A 24,778-nucleotide genomic window follows, 5' to 3' on the forward strand; every position below is an offset into this window, starting at 1 on the left:
AAAGGAGAGAAAGAGAAGGTGTGGAATAAATTAGAAAGTATAGAGAGTAGGCAGAGAGAGAACGAGGAGGATAGGAAAAGGGACATGAAACTGCTAGAAGAGAGAGTGAGCAAACTAGAACTAAAGAAAGAGCCTAAAGTGAAAGAGAAAGGAAGTTTGGAAGAAGCGAGAGAGTGTGAGGTGGTTAAGCAAGAGCAGAATGAAAGGTGATGCTTGAGACTGATTGAGGTTGAAAGAAGAATGGAAGGGGAAGAGAGAATGAAGAGGAAAAAGAACATAATAGTGAAAGGTTTGAAAGTGGACAGTGAAAAGGGAGAGGAAGAATTTGGAAAGATGATGAGAGACATCGGCGCGCAAGTCAGAGTGGAAGAGATAAGAAGACTAGGAGGGAAGAAAGAGGGCAAAGAAGGTATGTTTTTGGTGAACCTGGGGAGTGAGGAGGATAAGTATGAAGTTATGGAGAAGAAGAAATTGTTGAAAGGAAGAAATGAAAGAATTGAAGAAGACCTGACGTGGCGGGAAAGGAGAAGAAAGTGGCTAATAGGGCGAAAGGCATGGACTGAGAGGAGTAAAGGCAATAGGGTAAGGATTGGCAGAGATAGGATATGGGTAAATGGAGAGACATGGATCTGGGACGATGAAACAGAAGAGCTGAGGGAAGGCAGAAAACAGGTAGTGAGTGAAGGGAATAAAAAGGGGAATACAAGTGTCACGGGGGGGTTTTAAAACGGCAAAAGGACATGAATGTAAGGAATACAGGAGAGAAATGCAAAGAGAGCGACGTGAAAGTAGTGTTCTGGAACGTGTCAGGTTTAAAAAATAAGGATAAGGGATTTTGGGGAGAATTGCAGAAATGGGATGTGATAATAATGAGTGAGACGTGGGTGGAGGAGAAGGGGTGGAAAGGTATGAAAAGAATATTATCGAAAGCATATGAGTGGAAGATGCAAGCAGCGAGAAAGGAGCACGCGAAAGGGAGAGGAATGGCATGGTGTCGGGGGTAAAAAAGGAACTGGTGGTACAGGATGAAAAAGGAGAGTTTATAGATGAAACGGACGGAACAATGGTCAGAAGAATAAAATTAGGAAAAGTTATCGCGGATGTAGTATGCGTGTACAGAAGAAGAGGAGAAGAGGAAGGATGGAGAACAATAAGGAAATGGATAGAGGAAAAAGAAGAGAGGCTGGTTCTCATAGGAGGGGATTTGAACGCGTGGACAGGGAAACAAGGGGGAGAGATATGGGATAGAGAAAAGAAGGTGTTCGTAAGAAAATCGAAACAAAAGGAAACGGATCGGGAGGGCAGGAGGCTACTGGACTTGTTGGGAGAGGCGGGATGGTTCATTTGTAATGGCAATACAAAGGGAGATGAAGAAAGCGAATATACGTACGCGGGTATAGGGGACACCGTAATAGATTACATTCTGGCAGAAGAAAGAATAAGGAAGCTGATGGTTAAAATGGAAGTGGGCAACGTGATAGGCTCAGGACACTTTCGGGTGATCGCGACAATGAGATGTGGTGGACATAAGCGCAATAGGGGAAAGAGGAAACGAAAGAGAGAAAGCAAATTGAAAATGGGCAGTTGGGGGGAGGAAAATTTGAGAGAATTTAGAGAAAAAATAGAAAACGAGGAGATAGGGGGTTTGGAAGAGGAAGGAGTAGACATTCTGCTAGGAAAACTAAAAGGAGTGATTGATAAGGTAAGAGAAGAGGTGAGACCGAGAGTAATAGAAGAGGGGCTTAGGAGAGGTTGGTGGGATGATGAATGCACGGAAAGTAAAGATAGGATGAAGGAAAGTATAAGAAAATGGAGGGAAGGGGAAATGGAAAAAGGAGAACTCAACAGGAGAAAGAGGGAGTATGAAAGAATGATAAAAGAGAAAAGACAGAAGGAGAAAGAAAGGTATAAGGAAGAGGTAGAGAAAGCTGTAAAAGAAGGTAGGGAATGGGAAGTGATAAATAAGGAAAGAGGAAGAAGGAAGGGTATAAATGAAGAAATAGGAATGAAAGAATTTCATTTCAAGGGGCTGTTAGGAGGTGTGGAATATAGGGTAAAGGGAGAAGGGAGAAAGGCAATGGATGGGGATGACGACAGAGAAAACGAGATTAGTAGGGATGAGGTAAATGAGGCGATTACAAGGTTGAAAAGAAATAAGGCAACAGGGAGAAGATGGCTTGGAAAATGAAGCACTAAAATATGGAGGAGCAGGGGTGAGGGAAGAGATGAGGAGGATATGCAATAAGGTATGGAAAGGAGAAGGGTGGCCGGAGGAATGGAAGACAGGACTGGTAGTACCGTTGCTTAAGAAAGGAGAGGGAAAAAGGGTGGAGGAATATAGAGGTATCACACTCATGTCGGTGGGATATAAAATTTATGCGGAAGTGCTTAGAAGGAGGTTGGAAAGACAAGTGGAAGAAAAGGGAAGTATACCACATAATCAAACGGGTTTTCGAAAAGGGATGGGAACCACAGACAACGTCTACGTGCTCAACTACCTAGTCAATAGGAACCTTGGGCAGAAGAAAGGAAAACTAGTCGCATTGTTTGTGGACTTTAAGGCAGCATTTGACTCAGTTAACAGGAGGGTGTTATGGTCAGCCATGAAAGGGAGAGGAGTAGACGAAAGTTAAATAGAGAGGATAAAAGAAATATTTGTGGATACTAAGATAAGAGTGAAGATAGGAGATAAGAAAGGTGAGGTTTTCTGGACAGGAAGGGGGCTCAGGCAAGGGTGCCCGTTGAGTCCACTTTTGTTTAGTATTTTTCTGGCAAATTTAGAGGAGAAGTTGGAGAGGAAAGGGAAAGGGGGGACAATATTGGGAACAGGCAGGATTTATTCACTAGCTTATGCAGATGATGTAGTGCTAGTAGCGGATGATGAAAGAGGTATGAATCTGTTGATGAGAGAGAGAGAGAGAGAGAGTGTTCGAAGACTATGTGAGAGAAAAGGGTTTAACGGTGAATGTGAACAAGACCAAGATGATGTGTTTTAGAAATAAAAGGGGTAGTTTAGAGTACGAATGGAGGATAAATGGCGTGGTGGTGGAACTGGTGGATGAGTTTTGCTACCTAGGATACTGGTTCGAAACGAGGGGAGGAAGCGAGCTGCAGGTGAGAAAGAGATTAGAAAGTGCGAGCAAAGTAATGGGACAAGTATGGGGTATAGGAAAAAGAAGGTTCAAGGACGACTGGAAGACGAGAGTGTGGATGTATGATGTGTTAGTATGGTCAGTGTTAAGCTATGGAGTGGAAATTTGGGGATGGAAAGAGCATAAAAGAGTAGAAAGTTTGCATGAGAGATTTCTGAGATGGGTGATGGGAGTGAGTTGGAGCTGCCCAGGTTATATGCTAAGGGAAGAAATAGGACGAGAAAAAATGGTGGTCAGGCAAGTGAAAAGAGCCTGGAAGTTCGAAGAGAAACTAAGAAGGGGAGAGGGAAGCAAAATTGCACAAGCGTGTGCCTGGGAGGTTATGGATAAAGAGAGAAGGGGCAACGTGGGGCGTTCAAAATGGGAGGATGAGAGATATCAAATGAGGCATGAATGTGATATGCAAATGAGGGATAGAGAGTGGGAGGAAATAGAGGAAGAGATGAAGGTAAGACAAGGGGAGGAAAGATGGGAAAAAATCGCAGATTCGAGGTACAACAGCTGGTATAGAATGGTTAAGGGGCAGGGGGGACCAGAGTACCTGGAAAAAATTAAAAAGGAGAACAAATGGAATAGAGTAGTTAGATTCAGAATGGGAGAGGGTGTTAGAGCATGCAGGTATTGGATGAAAGAAGAAGAGAATGTATGTAGAATATATAGGTATGAGCAGGAAACATGGTGGCATGTGTTAGAGGGATGTACGGGTGACGAAGGAGGAGGGGAGAGTACAGAAGAGAGAATTAAATGGATTCTGAATGAAAACGGTCAGGGGGAGGAATGGATGAAGAAGCTGGAAGATCTGAGGGAGAGAGCTGGTTGCACAGGGTAGGGAAAAAGCCAAGAAAAAAGTTGCGGACTAGAGTCAAATTTTGAAATTGAGAATGGTAAGAGGAAAGGAAGCTCAGGGCAAAGTCGCAAGCGCTTAGAGATAAGATTAATAATTTCGATTTGAAGCGAATAGTTCGTAAGATAGTATAAGGCTTGTTTGTAAGAATACATGTAATGGTTATGTAAAGACTCTCAAACCCGTAAAAGGGAGAGAGTATAAACAATAAAGATAAAAAAAAATATATTTTTATATTGTATTAACCAGTCAGAACCTAAATTAAACGATAGAATCTTTCCCTTACATTCTGACTGATGTCCTCCGTATTAATGTAACAACCGCGAACTAAAACACACATACACGTGCATTCACCGAGAAATTAGATTCAACAATATTCTATTTTTTTATTTTTATATAATCATGCACATCTATCATTTATTTTAAAATATGAATAAATACATACAATACTTTGTTTATATAAATAAAAGAATTACTCGTTATTAAAACCCCCACTCATTCCTAGTCGAAAGATCGCACTTGGTCCTATCCCGCGTAAAAGAGATTAAATTCTCTTACCGAAAAGGGACTACCGAACGAACGTCTGAATAACCAGCGTAATAGCGACTCAGTCGTTTACCTACTTTTCGGACCTGTCAGTTCGTTCGACTCGATTTCAAACGCCACGAGACGTTTAAACTTCGGGATAATTAAAGATAGTTGTTGCGCCCTTCCATTGACTCATCCTTCCCCAAGTCTGGACGTAACAACACTAATTATTAATTGCATATTTTACAAGAGCAGTCGGTAGACGCCAAGCTAGTGAATGTGTGCGTAAGCTTCTGCGTGTACATGCGTGCAGATGCGTGTGTGTATGTGTGTGAGTACGTATGCGTGTGTGCGCGCATGCGCGCACGTGTAACGAATCTAGTTTGACGTCTCCCGACTGCTCTTGTAAAATATGCAATTAATAATTAGTGTAATAAGTAAGTATAATTTGTTATTAGTTAATTCTAAATCTTATTACTAGTTAATCTAAAATTATAACTCTTTTTAAATCATATAGTACAAAACATGTAATAAGAATAAATGCAAATAAATAATTCAAAGAACTATTTAATAATTTAAATAAACATGTTATAAGAATAAATTCAAACAAATAATAAACTCAAATAATAATTAATAATTAAAATAAACATGTTATAAACAATAATTAATAATTAAATAAACATGTTATAAAAATAAATTCAAATTAAATAATAATAAATAATACTTTGAATAAACTTATTTGTGTGATTTCTTATACTTTATATTATACTAAATATGTAATAATAATAATATTATTTCAAATTTTTCTAAGCAAATTTTTTTATTTGAGATATTTTTTTATTTTACTTTTATATTATTTTTTTAATAATGTTTTTTGAATAATTAAATGTTGGGCTCTTGTTGGCAGTCGGGAGTGATTTTTTAAAAAATGTTTTTTAATTTTTGTTTTATTAATTTTTGTTACATTATTTTTTTGTTTTTAATATAATTTTTTGTTATTGTTTTTTTATTTAATTTTTTGTTTTTTTATGAAAATAAAATACATTTTTTTAACTGAAATAGCACGTAATAGTAGAAAATGAATAAAGACGTGAAAAAACTAATTGTTTTTAAAATGCCCCCTCTAGCTCCAATACACATCGGCATCGAGTAATGACCGATCTAGTCGCTTTACGGATTTCTTCCTGATTCAACTTTAATCGATCTAACAATAAGTAACAAAAGCACTATTTGTACGTTTGAAACTGGTTATATCAAAATCTATGGAATGTATAACAATCATTTTGATCTCATTTGAAAGATAATTTGATTTTCTATAACTTTTGTTTCGGTATTTTTTGTTAAAAGACGCACATTTTTCGTGATATTTGGAAAAATGTATAAAATAATTACAATTTCAGAGGTTTTTGAGCGATAACTTTTTAAGAAAGCATTTTTCGACCCATGTTTATAGGAAATTTTTTGTTCAGAATTAAATTTCCTATAAGATCTCAAAGTCTGGCTGGAACGTTCGGGACCACCCTGTATACAGAGTGTTCCGGAACAATCTTCCGTCCGTAAAATAGTATAATAAAGTATTTCTGATACAATCCTAAGACGATTTTTCCTTTATCAAAATTTGAATTGAAGCGTAATTTTTGAGTTATAAACAAAAATAATTAGCAAATCACGTATCGACTACAGAAGACAAGAAGGAGCGGCGCGGCGCGCCGCAGCTGACCGTCCGACGCGTGATTACCACCGCATGAGTCGCTAATTGTTTTATCTTATAACATAAAATTATGCTTTTAATAAAATTTTGGTAAAAAAGAAAATGTCTTAGAATTACATCAGGAATATGTATTTCTTAAAATAACGTCACTTTAGCAAAAGTTGTTCCGGATCACCGGCCGTCGGACGCTGCAATCAGCTGATTGCTACACACAATGTGTGTATGGCGGAGTGTGTGCATAAAAGAATGAGACAGAGAGAGAGAGAGAGAGAGAGAGAGAGAGAGAGAGAGAGAGAAGAGGGAAGGATGCACATGCACGTACGCATACACTTTTTTTCTCGCTCTCTTTCTCTCTTTTACACAAACATTATGTTATAAGATAAAATAGTTAGCGACTCATGCGGTGGTAATCACACGTCGGACAATCAGCTGCGGCGCGCCGCGCCGCTCCTGACTGCCTTCTGTACTCGATGCGTGATTTGCTAATTATTTTTGTTTATAACTCAAAAATTATGCTTCAATTCAAATTTTGGTAAAGGAAAAATTGTTTTAGAATTGTATCAGGAATACATCATTTTACGGATGGAAGGTTGCTCCGGAACATCCTGTATATAGGGTGTCATTTTAATCAATACACGCAAATATCTCGTGAAGTAAACAAGATGGAAAAAATATTTTATACAAAAGTTGTAAGGTTCAGAGGGGGACACATGGCGAAAATATGGACTTGATCTTGAGTAACCTTTTCAAGGCCAAGTCAATGTGATCGGTTTTTTTAAATAAAACCTCATTTTTTATTACATATTCTTGTAGCTTATCTCAAGAGCTTTTCAAATAAAGTATTTTTTCATTAAGTATTTTTTGACTTATTTTATATTTTAATCTGACATATTTTGATATAAAAAATAAAGTATCTCGTAAAATATTTAGTTTTCGATTCTTACTATAATATTTTTATGTACAGAATAATGAGACAAATCAATTGGTATAAAAAAATAATTGTTTTTAAGAGAAAGCAATTATTTACAATGTATTTTTTTTAACAATTATTTGTTTTTCTTTACACTAATTAATTTATCTCATTATTCTGTACATAAAAGTATTACGGTAAGATTATCGAAAAGTAAATATTTTACGAGATATTTTATTTTTTACATTAAAATATGTCAGATTAAGATATAAAATAACTCAAAAAGTACTTAATGAAAAAATACTTTATTTTAGTGTTTTGAAAAGCTCTTGAGATAAGCTACAAAAATATGTAATAAAAAATAGGAGTTTCCATGTAAGAAAACACCGATCACATTGACTTGGTCTTGAAAAGATCACTCAAGATCCAGTCCATATTTTCATCATGTGTCCCCCTCTGAACTCTACAACTTTTGTATAAAACATTTTTTTCCATCTTCCTTACTTTACGAGATATTTGCGTATATTGATTAAAATGATTTATATTTTAAATGTATTATAAGAGCGATATTATTAGCTATATTTTGTGATACGTTATTTTTAATTAGAAAAATAATAATTCAATTATAATAGTAATAATAAGTATTGTTTTGCGTTTTACTATTTGTAATAAAATCCGTAATATAATAGTGCTATTTTATATATTATATTATATTATATTATATAAAATATTTATTTGGGGAAGAAACATAATAGTATAATTTTTTAATAAAAATAATATGCATTTTAATTATCTCGAGAGAATCTGTAATATTTCTATAAATGTAAAATTTATTTTATGACAAATACTATTTCAAATCCTCACAAACTGAATTTCTTCTAACAATAAGTACTTAGTTAGTCAATTATTGTTTTCATATTTAGTTTTTATTTTTTAGTTATTTTTTAGGGGAAAATTATCGTTTAGTTTTTTATTTTTTATAAGAAAATTATTTTTTGAGGAAAAATTGTTTAAAAATTGCTTATTAGGGATTAAGTTATTTTTTAGAAGAGAATATTTGTTTAAACTTTTTATTGCGCACAAGTTGACTTCTTTATGTATTTGACGTATTTTTTTTACCTGTGTCAACTTTCTTTAATAGGATATATATATAAAAGCAATATTATTTACTATATTTTGTGATATATATTTTTTTATTACAAAAATAATAATTTAATTATTATATAATTTAATAATTTAATAATAAATAAGTAATAATAGTAATAATAAGTATTGTTTTGTATATCAATGTGCAATAAGATAATATTGTATCAATGCATTTCCCAAAGGTAATGACGCGTTGTTTCTTAACATTACATTGCATGTTTGCGGTCAAATAAATATTCTGAGGATACGTTTCATCAACTTTGATGTTACAAGTCCGCGAATCAACGATCGTTTCAATATGTTAATTCAAAGACATCGTTATCTGATAACGCTGACTAGAGAACTTGCTGATCTGATCAGTTTTATATTGCTGATGGAATTATTCATTATCAGCATATTATTATGTATAGTGGGTGAATAACATCACTTATTATTTTTTAGAAAAATATATAAATTACACATTTTTTAAAGATATATATCCAACAAATATAACGCAAATAATCTTTTCAGGATTTCAGTTTATCTTCGCGTTGAAAGTTAATAATACTGTTATGATAGGAAAGAGTTTAATGGTACTGAGTGCTTTTATGACACAATTAACGCTGTATGGTTTTATAGGGAATTATCTGAAATCTGAAATGGAAGACATAGGGCTCTCTGTTTATCAAAGTGCTTGGTACAATTTTCCTGAAAACTTAACGAAAAACGTAATTTTCATTCTTATGCAGACAAAATCTTCAGTCACGCTGCAGGCTGGAAATTTTATCGTAGTCAACCTATCAACTTATGTGAGCATTTTAAAAACCTCTTTTTCATACCTGTCTGTGCTTCGTATAATGCTCGAAGTGTGAAATAAAAGATGAGAAATAAAGGAGAAAGAAATCTGCAATTGTAAATATTTAATACGTTTAATATAGCACGACATGTTTTCAAAATAGAATTGCATGAAAAACTATTTATTAAAATGTCACGTGAATAAACTTATCATCCTTTATAATCCGCTGTGCTATTTTAATTTTTCCTATTTAATATCAATAATACTACATATACTTGAAATTACTAGGCTTCCGCTTCCGGTGGCAAAGAGTGTGCATCGTAGGTGCTGGCGTGCGTGATGGACTGAGTATAAAGTGAGAAAACGGAGGGTGATTGAGCGGAGAGTGTGCTAGGGTGTGAGTGAGGGAAAAGAAGGGCGGAGAGTTAGATAAGGAGTAAGGGAAAATAAAGGGAGATTACGAGAGGTGAGAAAACGTGACAATTAAGTCAAAGAGTATAGAACATACAGAGAATGGAGACTAGGCAGATGACAGCGATAGGAGTTGGTATAGAGGGCGCGGGAGAGAAAAAGATGGCACAGTTTGCCGCGAAAGAGGCGAAAGAGAGAAGAGGGAGTTACGGGAATATAGAGGAGATACTAAAAAGGAAAAGGGGGGATCAATGGGAAGGGAAAGAGGAAGAGGCGACTTTCAGAAGCGTTAAGAAGACGACAGGAGTACTAAAGGATCCGGTGTTAGGAAGGTTAGGAGGGGAGGGGGAGATGCAGGAAATAATAAATAGTTGGAGGAATGAAATGGAGGATTTAGTGAGGGAGATGAGAAATATGAAAGGATGGAAGAAGGAAATAAGAAATATGAAAGAGGAAGTTAAAGAAGGAATTAAAGAACAGGGGAAAATGATGAGATAGGAGATTGAAGAGTTGAGAAGGGAATTCGGTGAGAGGGAAAAAAGATGGTTGGAGGAAATGGAGGAACTGAAGTGGAGTATCAAAACGATGGAGAGGAATATAAAGAAATTAGAAAAGCGTGATATAGGGGAAATAGAAGGGAGTAAGGCGTTAAGGCGGGAGGGAGATGGAGAGATAGGGAATAAGGTAAAGGAAATAGAGAGAAGAATGGAAAGAAGGGAGAGGGAGGAAAGAAGGAGAAATGTTCTAATCAAGGGGGTAGAGGTGAAGGAGGGGAGAAGAAGGACAGAGGAGGTATTTGCTAGTATAGGGGTAAAAGTGGAGGTAGAGGAAGCAAAAAAGATAGGGGGAGGTTTAGAGGGAGGGAGGGAGATGATTTTAGTAAGGTTGAAGGATGAAAAACAAAAAAAGGAAATTTGGGATAAGAAGAAAATGCTGAGAGGCAGGAAGGAGAGAATTATGGAGGACTGGACATGGAAAGAAAGAAGAATTAGGTGGAGGTTAGAGGAGATGGCGAAGGAAGAAGAAAGGAAAAGGAGGAAAGTGCGGATAAGTTATGGAAAAATCAGAATAGATGAGAAATGGTGGAGATGGGACGAAGAGGAAGAAGTTTTGAAGGACGAGAATGGAAATGTGAAAAAAGAAGAAAGGCTAAAAGAGAAGGAAGGAGAAGTAGTGAGCAAGCAGGAGGAAGTGTAGGAAACGGTAGGGATAAGAATAGAGTGGAGAGAGAGACGGGGGGGAGGGGAAGAGAGGAGCAACAGGAAGTGTGGAAAGTAGCGTTTTGGAATGTAGCAGGGGTGGGAAATAAGGATAGGGAGTTTTGGCAAAGGATCAAGGGATGGGATGTAATAGTGATGTCGGAGACATGGATAGAGGAGAAGGGATGGGGAAAGTTAAAAGATAGATTACCGAAAGAGTTTATGGAAAGTACAGATAGCAAAGAGAAAGAATAAAAAGGGAAGAGCGAGGGGAGGTATGCTGTTAGGGGTAAAAAAGAATATAAGGGTAGAAGAAGAAGGGGAGGAGGAAGAGGAGGGTAGAATGATCTGCAGGATAAGCACGGGGGGAGAGAGCTGGAGAATAGTAGGTATATACGTAAACGGAGATGTGGAAAGAAAGATGGAAGGTGTAAAGAGCTGGATGGAAGAGGGGGAAGAGGAGATTAAGACATTAATAGGGGGGACTTTAACGCGAGGACAGGAGAGAAGGGAGGGTGGACGAGCGAAGAGGAACTAATGAAAGAGAAAAAGGGAAGGAGATCGAAGGATAGGAAAATGAATAAGGATGGAAGAAAAATGATAGACTGGATAGAGGAAAAGGGGACAATACTGAATGAAAGCATGAAGGGGGACGAGGGGGGAGAGTTCACATACACCGGGGGAAGGGGAGAGATAGTTATTGACTATATTCTAGGTAACGAGAAGATAAGAGAAAAAATAGAGAGACTAGAAATAGGAGAGGAGGTGGACTCAGATCATCACCCGGTGATAGCGTGGGTAAAGGGGAACACGAGCAGGGGGGTAAAGAGACAAGGCAACATCAGGAAAGGAAAAAGGGGGGTATGGGACGAGAAAGGGAAAGAGATGTTTAGGGAAGAAATGGGAAGTGTGAGGAGAGGAGAAGTTGAGATACAGGAGGAAATAGAGGAAATGGGAAAGAAATTAAGGAAGACATTAGAGAGTTGCGAGGAGAAGAGGGGAAAAGAAAAAAGTTCTAGAAGGGAATGGTGGGATGAGGAGTGTAGGGAGAAAAAAAGAGAAGTTAGAAGGGAGCTGAGAAGGTGGAAATCAGAGGGAGGAGGAGGAGATAGTTATAGAGAAGGGAAAAGAGAATATAAGGAGCTATGCGAAGAGAAGAAGAGAGAGGAAAGGGACAGGATGATGAGAGCAGGGGAAGCAAACACAGAGAGAAAAGTATGGGAGTTAGTAAGAAAAGAAAGGAAGGGAAGGAAAAAGATGAATGAGGATATAGCGATGGGAGAATGGAATGAATATTTTATGGATCTGTTAGGGGGAGTGGAAGGAAAAGTGACAAGAGAAGGGAGGGAAAAGAGAGAGGATAGGGGAGATGCAGAAGGTGGGTTAGAATGGGAAGAAGTTAAGAGGGTGATAGGAGGGCTGAAAGGCGGGAAAGCGAGGAATGGATGGGATACCGAACGAAGTCTGGAAGTACGGGGGCGAAGAGCTGGAAAAAGGGTGTGGAAGGCATGTGGGAGGGTATGGAAGGGAGAGGGGTGGCCAGAGGAATGGAAAGAGGGCCTCATTGTACCGATAGTGAAAAAAGGAAGGGGAGTAGAAACAAAAGATTATAGAGGAGTGATGCTAATGCCGTCAATGTATAAGATATATGCGGCGGCATTAGGGGAGAGATTGAAAGAAAAGATGGAGACAAAGGAGGTGCTGTCGGAGAGCCAAGCGGGGTTTAGAAAAGGAATGGGAACAGTAGACCAGATATACGCGCTAAACTACCTAATTAACAGACAGATAGGCAAGAAAGGCGGAAAAATGACGGCGGTATTTATAGATCTGAAGGCGGCATTTGATTCGGTAGACAGAGAGATTCTAATAAGGGTCATGAGGGAAGGGGATATAAAAGAAGGATTGGTGAAAAGGATAGAAGAAATAGTAAGGGAAACAAAAGGTAGGGTGAAAATAGAAGATAGGACGGGAGAGGAATTTTGTACAGCAAGAGGGTTAAGATAGGGATGTCCACTGAATCCAATGTTGTTTAACGTTATCCTGGCGGATTTAGAAAAGAACATAGCAAGAGGCGCTGCGGAGGAATACGATTAGGAGAAGAAAATATATATACACTGGCGTACGCTGATGACGTGGTGTTAATGGCGGAAGAGGAACAAGATATGAGAGCTATGCTGAGCAGATTAGAGAGATACCTGGACAAAAAAGGTCTGGAATTGAATGCGGAAGAGACGAAAGTAATGAGATTTAGAAAGGGAGGGGGGAGGACAAAAAAGATAGATTGGAGATGGAAAGGGAAGAAATTAGAAGAAGTGAAGCAGTTCAAATATCTGGGATACACCATACAAAGGAATGGAGGGCAGGGGGCGCACATAAAAGAGAGAAGAAGGGCGGCTATAGTGATGAGGGAAGTTTGGGGAATCGGGAAAATGTTATGGGGAAAAGATTGGGAAAGAATATGGCCGTATGACATATTGGTGTGGACGGTAGTGGGGTATGAAGCAGAGATATGGGGATGGAAAGAGAGAAAAGAGATAGAGGGCATACACGATAGGTACTTGAAATGGACAATGGGAGTAGACTGGAAAACGCCAGGGTATATGATTAGGGAAGAGACAGGGAGAGGGTTGATGAGAGGAAGAGCGGGAAGAAGGGCGTGGAATTTCAAAAAAAGACTAGAGGAAGGGAAGGGAGGGAAAATAGCTAGAAGATGTTGGTTAGAGATGAGGGAGAGATGGAAAAAAGGGAGGATAGGGGCATGGGAGCAGGAAAAAGAGGAGTTTCTTAGAGAAAGAGGGGTACAAGACGAGGAGGAAGAAGAAAGGGATTATGAGGAGTTAGAAGAGAGAGATAGGAGAAAGCAGAAGGAAGAAAGGGAGAAGAAAATAGGAGAATCGAGGTACAATAAGTGGTACAAAAGAGTGAGGGTTGAGGGCATCCCGGAATATTTGAAAAAGAGATGGGCGGAAAGTAGATGGAGAAGAGTATTAAGATTTAGAATGGGAAACAAAATAAGAGAAGGGTTATACTGAAAGGGAGAGGAGAAGAGGACTTGCAAAGTGTGTGGAGGAGTGGAAGAGACATGGGAACATGTATGGGAAGGGTGTACGGGAGAGGGGAGAGGGAGGGAGGAGAGCTGACAGGATGCTGTGGAAAGGATGCTGGGAGGAGATGGAGGAGGAAAGGAATCGAAAAAAAGAGGTAGAAAAACCAAGAGGGGGAGAGTGCAGGGAAAGGGGAAAGGTGGAAGAAGGGAGGAGAGGGGAAAGGAGGTAGTAAAAGGGGTGAACGTATGAAGGTGGGATGGAGGGAGAGAGGGAATGGGGATGGAAAGGAAGGAGAACAGGGGTAGGGAGGAGTATGAGAGAGAGGAGGATGAGAGAGAGAGAGAGAGGGGGAGAGAGTGAAAGAGAGAGAGGGTGGAGGCGGAAAGAAGAATGAAAGAGGAAAGAGGGACAGAAAAAAAAATTTATAAGGAAGAACAGCGGAAGCGGGGGCCCAGTAGAGATAAGGTTTAGTGTAAGATAAAAGTAAGTAGTATGTAAGTTAGAGATAAGGTAAATAGGAGAACAAAGCAGAAAGAGAGAGAGAGAGAGAGAGAGAGAGAGAGAGAGAGAGAGAGAGAGTATGACGGGCAGGGCGATGATAAAGCGAGGCATGCACAAAATGTAATAGGTTAAGATGAATATAAAAATTGAAACCCCATTGGGGAACAATAAACTTCTACATACATACTTGAAATTACTAGAAATTATTAAAAAAAATGCAGCGTATTTGAAATACTGTTAATATTATAATTTGGAATACCACGAAAAATTGATGATTTTATATTGTCATTTATCAGCAAATATGGGAATTAGATAAAAATTCGTACAAAATATCTGAAAATGCCGCCAGAAGAGCTAATGTTCCATTATGTTTACGGCAAGCAAGCTTTGTGCAGATTCGAAATTCAAAACTTTTGGTAAGTATTAAATATCCCTTATTATTGTTATAGTACTTATAAGAGGATCGTCCCGATTGCGCACCGATCGGACACTACAATATTTCCCGATCGGACACATGTGACAAAAGGACAATAAGGACATCGGACAAAAGGACATATTGATAAAAAGGCCCATCGCCAATAAGCGGCGGGCAGTCTTTATCATTAAGTAACATTACGCGGGCAGTCAATAACGCTAATTACGGACAACTATTAAATTAAAGCCACACAGTCAGCAGAAAGAAATACGAAAGTTCGAGAAGTGAGTCTCGCGAACGAAACTCAACTCTTCAGACACGCGTACGCCATTATATTCCCTATTGTGATACGCGACACGAGCTAACGTGCGGGAACTTTGTAATCAAGTCAATTTATGAATAAAAAAATATATATATACATATATATATTTATTCAAAATACAAAAGTCTTTTTCATTTATAATAAAATCAGTGAGTTACTCGGGCGGAGCCCGAATTCCCAAATTCTTACCGGCAAACAAATCCAACTATCGTGTCTCTCCGGAGGCATAACATAATTTGGTGGCAGCGATGGAATCTGCCGGGGCATTGCCAGAGCTCACCTAAGACCTGCAAAAAACACGGTTATATTAAAAAGCGGGCACGCCAGCAATTAATTCAATTGAAGTTGACGGATGGAAGCAGCAGCCAAGCCTTCCCCAAAACCTGCAAAGCACCCAGAATGTAAACAGGGCAGGCTCGCCAGCATATGTAGAACGTAAGCTGACGAAAACCACAATTGACAACGCACGGACAACAGAACGACCATCGCCACAACAGCTGTTGCAGAAACGTGAGCCGCCAAGCATCGCGACTTACGATAACTCTAAGATGACGACGTACCGACGCCGGACAACGACTGCCGTACGAGCATCGTCAGCCGTATCAGCCGCCGAGCGAAGGACTGCAGCGTCAGCGACCTACTGTCACAGCGAGCGATCTGTCATAGTATTGTAAGTCCGAAAAATTTTATTAATATAATTGCGTGAATGTCGAAAGGTTTTAATATACAGAAACCGATAGCGAACTGATCATAGTAACAGAGCGAACCAGTTCGATGAGCGATTAGCATAAGTTTAACACTGCGAGAAAATTTTGTTAATTTGTGAAGAAAATTAGAAATGCAACATTCGAGCGAAAGCGAGCCCGAGCTATCGGATAACGTCGTCACAGAACGCAAATTTCCGTTCAACAATTTTGACAAAAGCCTACTCCCGCGTAATACGACTAACCCCACTGATAACACTCAACGCGAGACTAAACGAACGCGAACATATATTAGCAGAACTCCAAGTAGAGTATCCTTACGGCGCGAATTTTTATTAACTTGCTACGAGAGCGATCTATTCAATTCGGAAGAAATTTATCGCCAACAAGAAAATAATATAGCCGAATCGCGAAATCCGCACGAATGCACTCCTGCAAATCCGCCACGAAGCGCAGTAGACGAGGAAATCGAAAACATGCGACGATTCATTTGCCAGATGGACCGCGACATAGCGGTAACAAATCGCACACCGCCTCCCGAACCAAACCACGAGTAAGGAAGACGCAATGCGCACTTCCTCGAAACATTAAACGAAATACGCACGGAAGTAAGATCATTAAACAGATGAGTAACGCGAGTAGAAGACGCAATCACGGAATTACCACGTCACGGAGAGAACCGCCCAGAAGACGGTAACGACGCGTTTAATGAAACATACGGACGAACTGCACGCGACATCAGAAGTCGACGAAGCGCCGCTCCGAATTACTTACCGTTAAAAAAAACAAGAGCAATGATTCCCGAATTTGACGAAACATCACAACATAAGTTATTAGAATTTTTAAATGCATGCCGCTCAAGACATTAATCCCGCGGAAGAATAATTGTTAATTCGGGCAATATCATTTACAACAAAACTAAAAGAAAAATGTAGGATTTCGAGACACGAAATATTCAGACTTTCGACAAACTAAAACAACAACTCGAGACTCTTATTACCAGTCGAAACAAAGCACGATACACTTATAGATCGAATTCAATTTGTTAAAACAAAAACTGAATGAAACTGCGCTTTCGGACAACGCGTTGATTTACAAGCGATGAAATTATACGATTCGATGATCGAAGAAAAAGAGCATTCCACATCAACAAAACTCACGATTCAACAAAAAATCCAAGAGCAAGCATTAATAAATATCCAAATCGGACTACACGACGAATTACAAACACTGGTACGCGCGCAGCGATATACGACGCTCCAGGAGCGCAAGGAGCGATAACCGGCGCTAGCACCGAAGAAAAACTCAGACCGTCAACGGTGAGAACAAATAACTTTACTAATAAAAATAAAACCGACTTAAGTTATTCGCGGAATAGTAGCTTGAATAGAAGCTTGATCCCGCAATGCTTTAAATTCGGAAAAAACAGACATTACGGACTCGATTGTCGAAGTAACCAATACGCGCTTCCGAAACCAGAAAAACCCTCGCGAATAAACGCGATAAATAAATATTGTTTGCACTGCAAAAAGACAGAACTCAGCCGCGACGAATGCTGGAGCCTGAATAGAAAACCGAAATGTAGTACAAATAAAATAAAAATGGGTAATCAGCAAAAAACGCACGAAAAAAATATACGCGATCGAAAGAATTCGCGACAACAGAGAAAAAACGCCGATAGCGCAAGTAGAAACAGCGAAGACGAGCAGGAGGAAGCGAGAAAGAAGCAACCGTGACCTGTATCTGAATATTGCGTTAAAGATATATCACGCGCACAGAAAAAGACAGACTTATTGTCAGTGGGGTCAGTAGTATTACGCGGGAGTAGGTTTTCGTCAAAATTGTTAAACGGAAATTCGCGTTCTGTGACGACGTTATCCGGTAGCTCGGGCTCGCTTTCGCTCGAGTGTTGCATTTCTAATTTTCTTCACAAATTAACAAAATTTTCTCGCAGTGTTAAACTTATGCTAATCGCTCGTCGAGCTGGTTCGCTCTATTACTATGATCGGTTCGCTATCGGTTTCTGTATATTAGAACCTTTCGACATTCACGCAATTATATTAATAAAATTTTTCAGACTTACAATACTATGACAGATTGCTCGCTGTGACAGTAGGTTGCTGACGCTGCAGTCCTTCGCTCGGCGGCTGATACGGCTGACGATGCTCGTCGTACGGCGGTCGTTGTCCGGCGTCGGTACGTCGTCATCTTAGAGTTATCGTAAATCGCGATGCTTGGCGGCTCACGTTTCTGCAACAGCTGTTGTGGCGATGGTCGTTCTGTTGTCCGTGTGTTGTCGATTGTGGTTTTCGTCAGCTTACGTTCTACGTGTGCTGGCGAGCCTGCCCTGTTTACATTCTAGGTGCTTTGCAGGTTTTGGGGAAGGCTTGGCTGCTGCTTCCATCCGTCAATTGAATTAATTGCTGGCGTGCCCGCTTTTTAATATAACCGTGTCTTTTTCAGGTCTTACTTAGGTGAGCTCTGGCGATTCCTCGGCAGATTCCATCGCTGCCACCAAATTATGTTATGCCTCCGGAGAGGTACGATAGTTGGGATTGTTTGTCAGAAGGAATTTGGAAATTCGGGCTCCGCCCGAGTAATTCACTGATTTTATTATAAATGAAAATGACTTTTATATTCCGAATAAATAAATATATATATATATATATATATATCTGTTTTATTCATAAATTGGCTTGATTACAAAGTTTTCGCACGTTAGCTCGCGTCGCGTATCGCGATAGCGGATATTTTGGCGTGCAAGTGTCTGGAATCGAGTTTTGGTCGCAAGACTCATTCTTCGATCTTTTGTATTTCTTTCTGCTATTGTGTGGCTTTAATTTAATAGTTGCCCGTAATTAGCGTTATTGACTGCCCGCGTAATGTTAATTAATGATAAAGACTGCCCGCCGCTTATTAGCGATGGGTCTTTTTATTATATTCCCTTGGTTTCCTGGGAGGGGATTATTTGGCCGCCGGGCCACGTGTCGTCTCTTGATTTTGGCGACAAGATCCGGATGCAAGCTAAGGATTTCTAAGTAGGATTTTTTTGCTTTTATTTTCGCAATTTCCTTATTCTTTTGTATTTCACTTTTAAGTAGGACTTTTAAGTTGCATTTTCGCAATTTCCTTATCCCATTTGCTCTGATTTCCGTGTTTTCGCAATGTAGTGTTTGTAGGTCGCTCGGGCTTCGCGCGGGGCTAGCGTTGTCAGCGCTTTGCTCGCTCAACGCTCGTAACGTAATCTGTATTCGCGTTACACGCTGAGCAATGCCTTATCGTATAAAATAATATACATATATCTAAAATAATATATATCTATTAATTCGTGTACAGCTTTTTCGGGCTATAACACATTGCTGTAGGATTTCCTTATTTAATTTTTTAACTTTATAGATCGTAAAAAGCTTTTTTCAGCAATTTCTTTTTCTGACCGTAAGTTTTTGTTTCCAATTGCTTTTTGTAGAGACACAAAATCAAGATAACAGTTCTTTCTCTTTTGATTAAGATGTATAAGCATCCGGTTTTGCCCCAAGACAAGGAAAGTAACAAATATGGCGGTTGTATATTCTGGCGTACAAAGTATCGATCAAAACTAATATGATATACTTTCTAATATGTACAGAATGCAATACTGCACATACCGAAACAGATCCTCTATGTAGAAAGAGTAGTATAGCAATGAAAGTTCTAACGCCGGTCCTCTGCGGGGCGGTGAGGGGCGTGGGGAAACCGTCGCGGTGAGTATGACGTCACGCGGGAGGCCCATGGCAAAACCGGTAGGTGAGTTGTCCGCGGAGAGGGATGAGGGGGACCGCGCCGAAACCTGCGAGCGAGGGGCCTACGGGGAAGAGGGAACGCATGCCTCCGCGAGTAGGTGCGAGAGAGATAACGCGAGGTGTCCGCAATGTGTGGAAGAGGGATAGCGCTATTGATATTGCATGCACGTAGAAGAAGGATGGCGTTCGCATACGCGTTGGAGAGAGATATCTCACAAGTATGAGGGAGATAGCGTGAGGCGTTCTCGCATGACAGAGAGAGAGAGAGAGAGAGAGAGAGAGAGAGAGAGAGAGAGAAACAGACAGACAGACAGAGACAGAAAGACTGAGAAAGAAACAGAGAGACAGAGAGAGAGAGACAGACAGACAGACAGACAGACAAACAGAGAGACACAGAGAGAGGGAAAGAGATAGTGCCCACATACACGTTGGAGCGAAATAGCACGAGGCATGCACGTGCAAGAAGGATGGCGTTCGCATACACGTTGGAGAGAGATATAGCGTTCGTAAGACGGTAGGTATGAGGGAGATAGCGCGAGGCGAACGCGAGGCTGTGGAAGAGGGATAGCGCGAGGCGTTCAAGTGTAGAAAATATGCAAACCACTATCGAACAGCTTTGAACGGCTGTCGAACGACTATCGAACAGCTATCGAACAACAATTGAACGTCTATGAATGAATATTATACAGCTTTGAACAGCTTTGGACAGCTATCGAATGGCTATGAATGATTATTGAACAACTTTGAACAGCTTTGGACAGCTATCGAATGGCTATGAATGATTATTGAACAACTTTGAACAGCTATCAAACAGCTATCAAACGACAATTGAACAATTTTGAACGACTATCAAATAGCTATTGAACGGCTATGAATGATTATTAAACAACAAAATACTTATTATTTTAAAAATTTTATATTTAGACATGTAACATCTATATTTTAATTAATTAACTAACGCCGCTATCTAACGCCACGTACTGAAATTTAATACTCGCAGGATAAGAAAGAGGAAAAGGGAAAAATAAAAGAGAATAAAAATATACTATAACAATAGTTTATTCTAAATAATGTTTGGATGAATATTTATGATGATTTGTCCACCAATTGAATATTTTAAATACATTTCATAAAGCGCAATTTTTTAAATGTTTTTCACAGCATAGTATTAGTAACATCTAGTTTATTTAACGAAGTGATACCTTCATGGTCCGCATCTAAGGTCCCAATAATAATAACGTCGTTTCTTGCATCATCGTCAAGTATATCGGCCAGCCATTCACGTTTTTCATGTCCTTTAACGTACACGATAGGAGACGATGCTCCATTTTCTTCCATCGCACCCATCACAGCTTTCGTAATCAATCGCGTAGCGAAGCTGTGTGGAACGTTTCCATCCTTCCATTGAAGTCCATGGTGATGTCCGATTAGCTATGAAGCTTGACGTCTCTTAGGTTTTGTAAGCGTATGCCATGATATGGGACTTGCAAAAAAGTAGTGAGATAGAACAAATCCATTTCTCAGTATCGTTACTTTCTTCACGATAAAGTTTCGCCCGATAATGAATCCTTGCAGATCCACAAACGTTGGCGCGAACATGCTGATAATATTACTGTACAATTGCAAGAATAATGTACGACTGCTGGCGATCGTACAAATATCAATTTTTATATATTTTTGACATTGGAGGGGATATTTGCTGATCTAGGTAATTTTACGAACTACGTTCGTCAATGGGCAATATTCGATTATGCGATCGTGCAAAATGGAACAAGGCGGTAATATTTGCCGGTATATCCTCCTTGCACTCAAACTCTAATCTCACGTCCATGGTGGAATTTTTGACAGACTCCTTTTGTCGCGAACAATCAATAACCGCGAGAAAACCGCAATATAGAAATTTTGAAATGTTTAATAGCATATCATCATTATCACATCCGTAATAAGATTTGCGAAAACGAGAGTACATATTGAACAAGGGGACGAATCTATTTTTATCAAAATCTTAATTCAAATCATCGATAAAATTCCAAGTTTAGATAAAGTTTAACGTTGGTCAATTTGCAGTCGTCGAATGTAGTAATCTCTTTTGACACAGCATTTTTTCTACCAGTCTGCAGCGCAAAGATCACGTATCGCGGCTTCTCCAGCTGAGAGGCGGCTTTCACGGTCCACGAATGCTTGGTCGTATTATGCAATAGAGGAAATTCGTATAGATCCCAAGAGCGAAAACTGATATTCAAGTATCGCCCGCATTCCAACGCGCGCAGCAAAGATAGTTTATTGACTTCGCTCAATATTACATGTGGCATACGCCATTGTATCTTGAATAATTCGATATCAGCTTCAGCCGAAGCATTTCCAAATATGCAATTGTTGTCGTTGCGCGAACGTATCAGAATTAATTCGTGACGAGCGTTGATCACAATTCGCTTATAATCTTCGCAAAAACCCAATAGTATGTTTAGCGGCACTCAAAAATTGAAGTAAGATTCAACAGCATTATACGACATATTCCACGCAGCATTCCCCAAGATTTTACCCTTCTCGTTGTTAGAGAGATATAGTTTTTAATCGTGGAAGTTATTCCAACGTTTCTGTTGCGGTCAATCTCCACACCGTCGAGTTCATATCGAAGTTCATCAAACATAAACGCGACACAATTGTTTCCCAATACCACTCTCGTCCCTTCATTTACTTTACGCACCCTTAACTTTCCCTCGACGTATGGAAAATTTTCACACTGAAATGTGTACAAATCTTGATGTTGTATCGGTATCCGTATCTCGTCGCTATATCCAAGCGTTGTGTTGGCGTATGGATTGTACATATGAGTTTCAATCTTGACGATACGATCGTCAAAGATCGGCTCGCCTCCGATATTATAGATGTCAATCATTATTCAAGTATTTCGTACGACGAATTCCAATGATTTTAAAAATTCGCGATTCAATGCGCTGAGCTTCTTTTTAGCGTAACCGGATATCCGATTGTTGTTACTCGATACCGCACCCAGTTGCTTTCTCGCAAAAATATTGTCCCTCGTAAAAATATTATCTCTCGCCGTACTTTCGTCCAACACAAGCGTTTCATTTGTCACACGTTATTACTTTTATCGCCGCCGTATATGCAATTTCCTCTCCTCGAAAATCGAGCAAATGTCTTTTTTGATCAACAATGCGTGTTGTTAAATCAGTAATGCTCCGCACGATGATCGATAGATAAATGATCTGTGCTGGCGTTTCAAATATCTTATATACAGGCGGCATGCTCGTTGAAAATTCATGTATTGTATGTACGCGCTTATCATTACTGTACGCACCAGTGGTTATGCTGCATTCTATACAAATAATATTTACGCTAATAATATTTATCGGTACATCCGATTCGTGCCATTTCCGAGGCTGCAATGTACGATTCGACGAGAATCCCAACAACGATCCAACGTTGCCCGGTTTACTAAAATTTATTCTATAGACACATTTGATTTCACTTTTTAGCGTATTATGATTAGCGCGAAGCGTTATTGGATATTCATCATGTTCTTCGCCATTAACAATATCGTTGGAATCAACTACGCGTCGATGTCATAAAATTGCATGTCGGAGATATTTGTTTATAGCGTGTAATTCGTACGATCCCTCGGGAATCGTAATTTCCTTATCGTCGTTATCAAAATAAATTTATTATTCCAAGAATTCACGTTCGATATCGTATGATACGTTTCAAAGCCCGTTAAACCAAGCTCGTAATCGCCATCGTTTAAATCTATAACCGGAAAGTAGCTTACAGCAAGCGCGCTACTCTTGCCGGTCAACGTAAGTGTGAGTGACATGCTGGAAAACTGTCAAACGAATACTGAGTCGCGACGGTGAATTGTCAGGCTTAAAATTCATATCGATCATCGACCGTTTGAAGAAATCGAAGACACAATTGTCCACAAATACTTTAATTATAATTTTGGTAGGCCATGTGATTGTATTCTATATTTGCAACCAAAATATCGCACTAATTCCTTAGGCGGTCGCAGATTTCCAAAACTATCGAAATATACTACACGATCTCCCCTCTTTGCATACGCAACCCAATGAGTACCGGAACCATCGACATCATCCAAATTGACGATACCACTCTCATTTCGCCGTACACCGTTTATCGGTAAATTATTGCGCATGAAAACACCTCTAAAAAATTGTATACGCATACGTCTTGCAAGTTATTCCAATTGTACATTGGTTGTTACACCGGCAGGCTATTTTATTGACATTTTTTTTTTTGACCGCTGTTGAGAACCCTCGTCCACGCTTGTATGGAGCGAGATAAAGTCCGTGACCTTCCATGGCGCGATTATGACGCTGCATTTCATCGAGCTGACGTTGCCTTGCCTTGCTATCGTTCACCGCCTTCGCGATTCCCGCTGCTCCGCCAGCCAACGAACCGAGAACTCCCAATAATGGTAAAATTGGTAAGATACCACTGCGCTTCGCTATAGGAAGTATTCGTTTTTTCGCAGTCTTTTTCTTCATCGATGATTTTTTTGTTTTCAGCTCCATACCGAAATTTGTCTTTGCTTTCATAGCCGCCCAAACAGATGTAGCGGCTGCTCTTTCGCCAAGAGTCGAATCTCTTGCAGCAATACGCGTTCGCGCTTTCGTGGCGAGTATATTATCCGCAACGTGTCGTTGACTGAGACCGTTGCTTCGGGAATAAGCTATGTCGTGCTCGCGACACGCGGCATCCAATGGATTGATACCCCGATCGCATCTAGCCAATCGTGTTTCTAAATGAGTTCCCGGTCCGCAAAACTGATAGCCTGGAATATGCAATTCGATAGGAAGTGCGCTTATCGCACGATTTAACAAACCGCTACCTTTTATCATTTTTGCTGGCATTTGTTACAATTTATTATTAACGGTGTTGGACCGTCGAAATGTGTTTGCTGCCATGACAAATTATAATGTCGCGTGCATCGACGATACTGTTGAACCTCTGAGTCAGCATTTACATGTTCGGGAAGCTTGTCCCACAATTGTTCCACGTAGCTGCCAAAGTCTCGCAGTAAAACAATCTTGGGGCTAATCTGTAACTGCTCGGTGGTAAGCTCGAGAATATCGCTGTCAATCGATAGAAGAAGAAACATTTTTGAGACTGAGCGGTTTCGATTCGGTGCGTCTCTATAAATAGGACCCTGATGGCTCATTTTCCAAAATTTGATTTGAGATTCGTGAGAGCAAACATGCGGTTCGCGCGACAAGCGACGATAATCAAAGTGATAAATTTTGACGATAGAACGTGTAATGTCCGAGATAGAAATACGCAAGCATGGAAACATGC

The 24,778-nt window shown here is 39.6% G+C and overlaps 1 protein-coding gene across 1 annotated transcript in view; it reads left to right on the forward strand.

Annotated features, from left to right (window-relative positions):
* Positions 1-24,778, forward strand: part of LOC138941716 (uncharacterized) — a 209,252-nt gene that overhangs the window by 45,846 nt on the left and 138,628 nt on the right. The window contains exons 3-4 of the mRNA XM_070311581.1: positions 8,474-8,704; positions 8,802-9,079. Of these exons, the coding sequence (XP_070167682.1) occupies positions 8,474-8,704; positions 8,802-9,079 (509 nt within the window). The remainder of the gene's footprint in view (positions 1-8,473; positions 8,705-8,801; positions 9,080-24,778) is intronic.

This window comes from Polyergus mexicanus, unplaced genomic scaffold, assembly GCF_030449975.1.
Source record: "Polyergus mexicanus isolate NDT 795.1 unplaced genomic scaffold, iyPolMexi1.0 SCAF_20, whole genome shotgun sequence".
Taxonomy (NCBI): domain Eukaryota; kingdom Metazoa; phylum Arthropoda; class Insecta; order Hymenoptera; family Formicidae; genus Polyergus; species Polyergus mexicanus.